The following is a 10,877-nucleotide window of genomic DNA, read 5'->3' as shown; positions in this document are numbered from 1 at the left end:
CTTTCAACATATTCTGATCCCTCATTGTTTGTCAAACATGTTGGCAAGTCTGTAGTTATCCTACTTCTTTATGTTGATGATATCCTCATCATTGGGAGTGATTCAGCTGCTATTGATCTCACTATTGAGGCTTTGACCAAAGAATTTGATATTAAAAACCTTGGTTCTCTTCCTTATTTTCTTGGGATTCAAATTACACAGAATTCAAGTGGGATGTTTCTGTGTCAGTCTAAATATGTGATGGATTTGTTGGGCAAAGCAGATATGGTTCATTCTAAACTGTGCACTACTCATTGCTTACCGTATAACAGATTGGTAAAAGATGATGGACATCCTTTCAATAATCCAGCTTTGTATAGAAACATTGTAGGTGCTCTTTAATACCTGACTTTTACCAGACCTGATATCGCATTCTCTGTTCATCAAGTTTGTCAATTTATGCATTGCCCTATGGAATCACACTATGCTACTGTGAAACGAATTCTCAGGTATTTGCAAGGCACTATTGATTTTGGCATTCAGTTTAGCAAAGGGGATTTGGATCTTCATGCCTTTAGTGATGCAGACTGGGCAGGTGACCCAAATGACCGACGATCTACAACAGGTTTGGTTGTGTATATCGGACCAAATCCTATTTCTTGGTCATCCAAGAAACAAAACACAGTTTCTTGATCATCTACAGAGGCTAAATATCGAGCACTTTCAAGTACTTTTGCTGAAATCGATTGGATCAAACAGTTACTTCAGTTTATGCAAATTGAGGTTTCTGATCCAACAATTTTGTTCTGTGATAATCTTTCTACCATTGCTCTTGCTTACAATCCTGTCATGCATCAGAGAACTAAACATATTGAAGTAGATGTCCACTTCATCTGAGAGAGAGTTGCCAAGAAGCTACTGCAAGTGCAATTCGTGTCATCAAATGAACAATTTGCCGATATTCTTACAAATGGACTCTCTACTCCTTTGTTTCGCACACATTGCTACAATCTCAGAGTTGGCAAGCCTCACTCTGAGATTGAGGGAGGATGTTAGATATAGTGTGTAAGGTGGTTAAGTTGGTTAGCATATCATGAACTTAGATTGTGACAAGTGTCAACATCTTGTGAGTTTTATCTTAGCTTAGTAGTTAAGCTAAGATAGCTAAACATATATACATGTGTGTAAATGTAATCTGAGAATTAATGAATATACAATACAAACAATAGTTTCTTTCTCTCTCTAAACTACCTTTCTTATTCTTTGAGATAGTTCTTTCTTTCTCTGTTTACAATCCCCAATAAAATCACTAAATTAATAAAGTAGATGAACCCTCTCTTTCTCCTCTTCCAATAAAAGCCGATCTGAAACTAATTAAGCTGAAGCATTAATATTTCTGAACAAGAAAGAAACAAGAGTGAAACCCCTAGACATGACCTCTCGAGTAAACGTTCAGGAAATTGTTAGGTCTAACCCTTTGCAGGTCCCTGAAAAATTCCTCGTAAGTAGGAAGGAAGAAGACGAGCCAAAGAGTACGGCAGACGTGTTTGATCTGTCTTCGAGGATTCCTATCATTGATCTTTCTCTACTATCGAGAGGGCACAAGGAGGAGCTCAACAAACTGGACCAAGCTTGCAAAGAATGGGGATTCTTTCAGGTGATCATATCGTAAATGTTATAAATAGATAAATCTTTTCTTGTCAAATGTTATACTTACATAATGGTATTGCTATAGACGAATGCTTACGTTTGTTTGCTATGAACGTATGTGAACTACCCGAATTCAAGCTATAAACAACTTGATCAATAATCATCTAGACTTAATTACCGTTACGTATTATGCTGTCAGACAGTCTAGCACTACAATATATTGATCTTCCTCCGAAGTTTTTGAATCGATAGATACTTTTCAAGTTATAATATATAGAGTTAAACAATATTGCAGGTTGTGAATCATGGAGTGGCAACAGAAGTGCTGCAGGGGATGAAAGATGCAACGGTCAAGTTCTTTGAACTTCCGTTAGAAGAGAAGAATAAAATTCGTTTTCCACCGGGTGGGATTGACGGCTACAGTCAAATCAAAGTAGTTCCGGAAGGGCAGGCAATTGACTGGTCTGATGGACTGGTTCTCAATATTTATCCAGCCAACGGCAGAAACCTTGAGTTTTAGCCAGACTCGCCAATGGATTCAAGTATGTTTCTAAACTTAATTCAGGGAAGTATATTGTTTCTTCAAACTTGAAACAATTGTGGCATGCATAAATCGGTAATTAGGAACTATAGTAATATGGTAAACATGTTGTAATGGCAGAAGTTGAGAAAAAAGAAGCAAAAGCAAGAGTGTAGACGGAGAAAAATATGAGAGGATTTTATTTTATTTTAAATAATTGTTAATTAGCCTTACTGTATAACTTCTTTTAATTTAGGATAGGGCTTATTTATTGATTTGCTCTCTGAAATCGCTCTTTAATCTTATTTTATCCTTTATAATTGGATTTGTCTCACTTTATTCTCTAAAGTTGTCAAAATCAAGCCATTTCATTTCATTTACGTTCATACTGGCAAAGATTTGGCAGCTTAAAGGTTTAGGGTAGTACATCTTCAACCACAAGGATTCATCTTTTGCTAGCGTGGTATGAAATGTCTAGACTGCTTTTTCATTTTAATGTCCATGGGGTGTGTTGATGCACAAAATTAGTGAGGACTTTAGTACAACAAAAAGTGTTAAGTTTGTGACCTTCGCTAGATTGCTCCAGTCACTAGTGTGGATAAGTATGTAAATGGATAGGGACAGGGAAGCAAACACAAGATGTACGTAGTTCACCCAGATTGACTACGTCCACGGAGTAGAGGAGTTCTCATTAATTGTGAAGAGTTTACACAAGTACATAGGTTCAAGTTCTCCTTTAGTGAGTACCAGTGAATGATTTAGTACAAATAACATTAGGAAATATTGTGGGAGAATGATCTCCTTATATAGAAGAGAGTTTCTATCTTTGTTTTGACATTGACACGTGTCATGTTGTGATTGGCTTCTGATGTTGACACGTGTCGCGCAATGATCGGCTTCTAATGTCGACATGTGTCGCGCTGTGATTGGCCTCCTAGTTGGAGGGAAACTCTTCTGGGTCCTTGACGGTATAACGTTGACCGGTGCTCAGTAGTTTCGAGATTGGTCAAGTATGGTACAAACAATGCTCCCCTAAGTTCCCAAGTGAGGGAAGCTCCTCGGTTGGGGACTTGTAAGATCCAAGCCACTGAGTAATCACGAAACTTCTAAGTACCGAAGTGTGGTATCGTTTTCACTTGTCTTATCTGTCTCATAGGTAGATGTGACATCTTCTATGGAAGTACTTTTCCTCTATCCAGGGGTGGTATCTTTAACCGGTGGAGATGCACTTTAACCGGTGGAGATGCACAAGGTAATGTATCAATTTCACTTGAAGCTTACTTGTAGTTTCAGGCTTGGTCAAGCGCGATACAAACCATAGGAGTCCCCCAAGTCGCCGAGTTAGGAGATCTGTTGAAAGAGGTGATAAACAAGGTAAGCAATCAGAGCTCCTAGCAATCAGTCCCAGATCAGAAGTTTGATTTCGAGTTCAGACTGATTGTTCTCATTCTCCCTATCTTGCAGGCATCAAAAAGGATAAAGAGAAGAAAAATGAGAAGAGATGATATGAGATACTTTTGCTTTTGAAGAAGTAACTTTCCACAGGCTTATTCTTGAATTGGGCTGGAGGGTTTTCTAGTTTCCTCCATAGTATAAGGCCGACTCAAGAATTTGAGGGTCCAAACAAGTCCATCAAATCAATAGTGCGTTCGACCTTGATGATATGGGATGCTTTTGTTGTTGACGAAGTAATAGATGAATCGGCACGTGTTCTGTTGCGTTTGTCTCCACATGCTTAAAGATAATTAATCCTATCTTTAATGCATTCCCAATTAAAGATCAACATTATCAAGTAATAATTCCTATTTCAATCTATTAGGGATACTTCCACCATTATCCCAAGATATTATCTCTTAATTATATCTTGGGAATATTCTTACCTCATTCATCCAACAGATGACACACCTTGGCCAATAGGATGTCGTCATGTGTAGGGCAAAACCTTACACCCATGGTCGGCACACTACCTCCCTATAAATATCTACATCACCACCAAATTTTGGTAAACGTTTCTATATACAGAAAATCCTAAACACTTACTATATTCAAAGAAACTAACTTAGGTATCTGAGATCCATTTGCCAACCCCCTTCCATTCATCGTGGGCGCTTGAGGCTTCATCTTTGATCAAACGTGTTGATTGTTTCATAGGTACTTTTTGTTCAAGACTGAAGCCGGTGTAAATTGTCTACCACAAATTGGTGCTTTCATTGAGAATTTAATTCAAATGCTCAAAGGAGACTTTCGTTTTCAATGTTTTAAATTTTTCGTTGATATGTAAATTTTCCCACACATTCCTATTCCTAGAGTTTTTATAAATTCTTTGAAATAGCCCTGGTGAAGAAATACGATGATGAAAAATTATGAAATCACGATGAACGAAACTTCCTACATTCAAAGATACAGACTAGACAATGGAGATTGCGACGTGTCCCCACGCCATCACTTCTCGAGGCTTAACATGGTAAGAATCACGACATTACCCCCACACCATAGTGGCCTAGAGAACCCAATGCCCACGCTGAACATGCTGTAGTGCAACAGTGAGCCCAAGCCTATGTCACCTTACAACAGCAGCATACCCAACCTGCAGCTGCAGACCCAACACAAGCTGAACCAACCTGCAGCAACAGGCCCAACACGAGCTGACCTAACCTGCCCTAGCAGTGCAAGCCTAACAATAACAGGCCCATGAAGGGCGAACAATAGGTAGGCTAGACACGGCCAAGGCCCAGCGCGTACCTAGTGCCCAACCCATTCCCGCGGTCCAAGATCAATTCAACCGATCCAATTCCAAATTTTGGACCGAGGGTATTTTCACCCTATTTTTTTGCAAATTTGACTCGTCACCGCTCGAATTTTGCACCTAGAGTTGACTACACTTCCACCACTCATGGAGACACATACAGTCTAAGCTTTTCCATCCCAATTGGTGAACAACATCTACCTCAACAAGTTGCATACAAACACCCTCACGCAGCAGATTACCTTGGTGAATCAACCTTTGTAGTATATTAAAATACAGCTCCCCCGAAACGAGGTGTCCAGAAACAGGACAAGGGCAGGCGACGACGTTCCTTTCTAGCAACGTCTCGGTAAGCAGCCACTCAACCAGCCGCGAAGAGAGTGTTTAGGTAGCACTCACGCCTGGTTTCCCAGGATATTGTTTTTTTTCTGCCTAAGCATGCAGAGAAGCGTGCACTCCCGACTAGGCCCAAAGGTAAGTGTGCATTCACGGTTAGGACCGCATTATAATAAACATCATAGACATAATTCCAAGCGAATAGTTCATTTACGGCTTGGCTCGTAATGAGTATCCTTTACCTCACATCGGAGTAGGCAGAGCAGTAGACGAAGAAAAACAGTCACCCAATGTAGCTCAAGTTCAACTAGCAACTTGCACTCATTTTAAACATGAGCATCCCACTCGCCAGCCAGAGAAGAACCACGTGCACGCAGCTGTGACACAGACTAGCAGGTCACCACCAGGGGCAGTCAAAAGCCCCACTGCCCCAGTAAAGACAAATTTAGAAAAAAGTAAAAAGAATCTTAACTGAGCAATTGCGCGAATTCCAACGCATTGAAACCATTGACGATGCGTTTAGTAGAGACGTAACCAACTTGAGCAAGTCACATTTCACTGGCGAGATCGAGTAGATCGAGCCCTGACACAAGTTCAACATGCCGCATTTCACCCTTTTCAAGGGTGATAGAGACCCCAAGAAGCACCTGAAGCATTACCACAGCGCAATGATCATTTAGCAGAGTAATGATGCACTAATGTGCAAGATATTTGCCACCACTTTGCAAAGTGAGGTGTAAGATTGGTTCCACACCCTGCCACCACGGAGTTATGACGAACTTGCCTTGATTTTCACCAAGGAAAATTCATCTTACTGCTCGATCAAGAATGAATCTGGCCACCTTTTCAAAGTATTTGAAAGAGATACTTCATGACTACGTGAAGAGGTTCAAAGTGGAGAAGGCTAAGATAGTTGAATGCAACGTCTCGATAGCTAGTGTAGGCTTCCGAAAGGGCTTCCCAGCATACCACCTGTTATTTGAAGAATTGATTATGAAAGTAGACTTGAGTCTGGTAGAAGCATGCACTATGGGTAGAAACCTGTCGACCTAACAAAGCACTCGAGCAACATCGGAAAAGGTCAGAAGAAGCCTAGAAAAAGATGGACTGGAAGCAGTCCAACAATAAGTACAAGCCATGGACTAAAGCAAGGATCGTTCCTCGACAAGAAGAGGCCTGAGGCCCAAGAATTACACCAAGTTCTCAATCCCGATCAACCAGATCCTCCACAACTTCAAATGAACCCTGGTTCAAGCTTCTAAAGCTATCAAGATGAGATACCTTTAAATTGGATCGTACCAAGTAATGCGCGTTCCACCGAGCCCCTGGCCACACGACTGACAACAAATTTACGTAGAAAGGCTAACTCGAAAAGTTCGTGAAAGAGGGCAAGTGCAACAATTACCAGGATAAGCCAGTTGCAATCCCTAGGAAGAATGCAGACGCATAACCACCTACCAAGACATTCGAATCAAAGACATTTTCGACAAATTCGAGCACTTGGGGGCTATCAACAAATCTAATAAGCGAAAGATCCAGCATGCAAGATCGATCTCCCAAGTTCAGACAATAAGCGCCGAACTAAAACCTATCCATGACTTCACCATGTATGATGCTAAATGTGTAGACTTCTCTCACGAATGCTCTGGTGATATTTATCCAATTGGCCCATGCTAGAGTCGACAGAATAATGGTGGACAATGACAATACAGTTAACCTTCTTCAGCTTTCGATGATTCAGCAGATGGGCCTGGAAAACACGATCATACGGGGAGCTGAGGTACTCACCGGATTCAACGGTCACATCTCGACTGCCATTGGCAAAATAACACTTAACGTGAGAACACCACCAATTGTCTCTAAGCCGATGTTCATGATATTCAGCAACCCGTCTCTTTATAACGAGATTATAGGTCGACCGTGGCTAGTGAGACTAGGCACTATAACCTTTGTCGAATACTAGAAAATATGGTTCCTCATCCTGGAAGGAAGAGAGATCAAGTTAGAGTAGGCCGCATCCCGAAAATACAATGTGCAAGTTTTGAATGAGTCAAATAATAAGTCTTTTACCCCAAAAGAAGTCACTGAGGTGCAGAATGACGACTTAGCTACCAAATAGCAATTATGGCAGACAAATCAAGAAGATGGCATCCGGACACAATATTGGCGGACGAAGCAGGATGGAAACCCAAAAAGGACGCCGAGTACATCATTCTTAATCCCTAGCAGCTGGAGAAAAAAGGCTAAAATCGGCTCACATTTAAGCTCGAAGGAAAAAGAGGAACTCACGATTTTCCTTAGGGAATAACACGACGTTTTGGCATGGTCACCTATCGACATGCCCGACATCAATCCCGAGATAGCTTGCCACAAGCTGCACATCAACCCCACTGCCAAACTAGTGATCCAAAAAAAATGACATTTCACACCCAAAAGAGTGGCAATCATTGAGGCGTAGATTGACAAGATACTGGAGGCTGGATTGATTGAGGAAGTGGCGCACTCAACATGGTTTGCCAATGTCGTGCTGGTGATGTAAAAAGAGAAGGGCAAATTAAGAGTTTGGGTGGATTACACTGGCCTCAACAAGGCATGCCCCAGATATCACTATCCAATTCCCCAAATCAACCTACTCGTAGATTCAACCTCAGGAACTAGCTGCTCAGTTTCTTGGACGCATACTCAAGCTACAATCAGATTGCAATGCATAAGACGGACAAAGAAAAAAAATGTAGTCGTGATCGAGTGAGGCACATACCGCTACAAGGTCATGCCTTTTGACTTCAAGAACGTAGAGCTACTTACCAACAACTCGTAAACATGATGTTCAAGAAGCAAATTGGAGTAACCATGGAGGTCTACGTCGACCATATAGCAGTGAAAGGCAAGCAGCGGTCAGACCACATTAGCTTAGGTTTTAATAGAGTTACAATTAAATTAGAAGGATTCTTCGTAGTGGGTTTATTTTTTTTGTTGAGTGTTGCAGTGAGTTTTAACATGCAATTTAGATCTATACAACTCAAAATTTGGGAGTGTTGCAGATGGTTCACAGTTGAGGAAGACACATACCGTTGTTTTACTACGCTAAGCCAATTTTTCCTTTATTTACAATCCAATTGAATTATCTACAAAAGTTGTCATATGTTTCCACAAATTTATTCAAGAAGATTACAAAAGAACTTTGACATTAAAAACCTCATCAATTTTTTTGAAAAAAAAAAGTAAAAGAAAACTGAAAAGATGGAGCAGAGTTGAATCCACCATAAAAAGGGGGAAGCATGAAAGCAGGAAAATGAGTTTTCTAGCTTATTAAGGTGGAGCCTTAAATCTGGATGGTGCCACTACTTTAGAAGTGGAGGCTAGGGCTCTCAGAGAGGGCCTTTTTTTTGCTCAGATGAAGGGCTATGCAAAGATTATGGTTGAAGGTGACTCTAAGTTGGTCATTTAGTCAGTGTTAGACCGAGGTGTGACGCCATGGAATCTGGTTCCTATTATTGAAGATATCAAGTGGATGGTGACCAATTTTGATTGCATTGATTGGAAACATATTTATAAAGAGGTTAACTTTGTGGTAGATGCCTTCGCTCGCCAAGGCCTTCTTATTACTGATTGTCATATTTGGGATCATTGTATTCCTTCATTTGCTCTTCATGCTCTTTAGTTTGATTCTATAAGGAACGGTTGTACTCGAGGGTTTGCTCTTCAATTTGTTAACTATTATTTTGACCTTATCATATAAACTTTACACATATTAAAATAAATTTCATGGAATATAAATTGAGTCATTATTGGCACTATATCTATATGCCAAACTCATTTTTATATTTTCTTCAACGACTTTTTAGTATTTTAAATGAAAAAAAGACTATTTGACCGCTTTTGTAAATAAAAAAAGTACATAATCATTTACACACAACAAATTAATTAATTATAATATAAAAGAAAGTGTAGCGTGACAAGAAGATAAATTACTAAGCAATGTCAATGAGTGTGACCGTCAATACAACGTCACATTCATCAAACAACAACAACAACAAAGCCTTTTCCCACTAAGTGGGGTCGGCTATATGAATCCTAGAACGCCATTGCGCTCGGTTTTGTGTCATGTCCTCCGTTAGATCCAAGTAATCAAGTCTTTTCTTAGGGTCTCTTCCAAAGTTTTCCTAGGTCTTCCTCTACCCCTTCGGCCCTGAACTTCTGTCCCGTAGTCACATTTTCAAACCGGAGCGTCAATAGGCCTTCTTTGCACATGTCCAAACCACCGGAACCGATTTTCTCTCATATTTCCTTCAATTTTGGCTACTCCTACTTTACCTTGGATATCCTCATTCCCAATCTTATCCTTTCTTGTGTGCCCATACATCCCACGAAGCATCCTCATCTCCGCTACACCCATTTTGTGTACGTGTTGATGCTTCACCGCCCAACATTCTGTGCCATACAACATCGTTGGCCTTATTGTCGTCCTATAAAATTTTCCCTTGAGCTTCAGTGGCCTACGACGATCACACAACACGCCGGATACACTCTTACACTTCATCCATCCAGCTTGTATTCTATGGTTGAGATCTCCATCTAATTCTCCGTTATCTTGCAAGATAGATCCTAAGTAGCGAAAACGGTCACTTTTTGTGATCTTCGCTAGATTGCTCCGGTCATTAGTGTGGATAAGTATATAAATGGATAGAGATAGGAAAGAAAACACAAGATGTACGTGATTCACCCAGATTGGCTACGTCCACGGAATAGAGGAGTTCTCATTAATTGTGAAGGGTTTACACAAGTACATAGGTTCAAGCTCTCCTTTAGGGAGTACAAGTGAATGATTTAGTACAAATGACATTAGGAAATATTGTGGGAGAATGATCTCGTAACCACGAAACTTCTAAGTCCCGGAGTGTGGTATCGGCTTGACTTTCCTTATCTGTCTCATAGGTAGATGTGGAATCTTCTCTGGAAGTACTCTTCCTCCATCCAGGGGTGGTATCTGTAATTGGTGGAGATGCACAAGGTAATGTATCAATGTCACTTGAAGCTTACTTGTAGTTTCAGGCTTGGTCAAACGCGATACAAACCATGTAGTAGGAGTCCCCCAAGTCGCCGAGCTAGGGGATCTGCTGAAAGAGGTAACAGACAAGGTAAGCAATCAGAGCTCCGGCTGATTGTTCACATTCTCCCTATCTTGCAGGCAGCATGAAGGATAAAGAGAAGAAAAATGAGAAGAGATGATATGGGATACTTTTGCTTTTGAAGAAGTAACTTTCCACAGGCTTATTCTTGAACTGGGCTGGAGGGTTTTCTGGTTTCCTCCAAAGTATAAGGCCGACTGAAGAATTTGAGGGTCAAAACAAGTCCATCAAATCTAGAGTACGTTCGACCCTGCTGATATGGGATACTTTTGCTTTTGACAGAGTAGTGGATGTATCGGCACGTGTGCTGTTACGCTTGTCTCCACATGCTTCCTTGTATCCTTCTCACTTGCCCTATCTGTTCCTCAGGCAGATGCGGTATCTTCCCTGGAAGCATAAGATGTTGAAGATGAGTACTCGAGAGCAATGCCAGGGTAAGGGGTTCCAGGCAGTCAGTTCCTGGCTGGAAGCTTGATTCCAAGTGCTGACTGATTGCTCTCTTTCTCCTTGTCTTGCA

General features: G+C 40.8%; 1 protein-coding gene across 1 annotated transcript; it reads left to right on the top strand.

Annotated features, from left to right (window-relative positions):
• Window positions 1-1,411: 1,411 nt before the first annotated feature.
• LOC139195052 (protein LATERAL BRANCHING OXIDOREDUCTASE 1-like) lies at window positions 1,412-2,149 on the top strand. The gene is made up of 2 exons (XM_070820234.1): window positions 1,412-1,636; window positions 1,925-2,149. Exons 1-2 carry the CDS (start codon window positions 1,412-1,414, stop codon window positions 2,147-2,149), a joined length of 450 nt encoding a protein of 149 aa, XP_070676335.1.
• The last annotated feature ends 8,728 nt before the right edge of the window (window positions 2,150-10,877 follow it).

This window comes from Malus domestica, chromosome 04 (genome assembly GCF_042453785.1).
Source record: "Malus domestica chromosome 04, GDT2T_hap1".
Classification (NCBI taxonomy): Eukaryota; Viridiplantae; Streptophyta; class Magnoliopsida; order Rosales; family Rosaceae; genus Malus; species Malus domestica.
The sequence above is the reverse complement of the archived record's forward strand: the minus strand, read 5'-3'. Positions and strand labels throughout refer to the sequence as shown.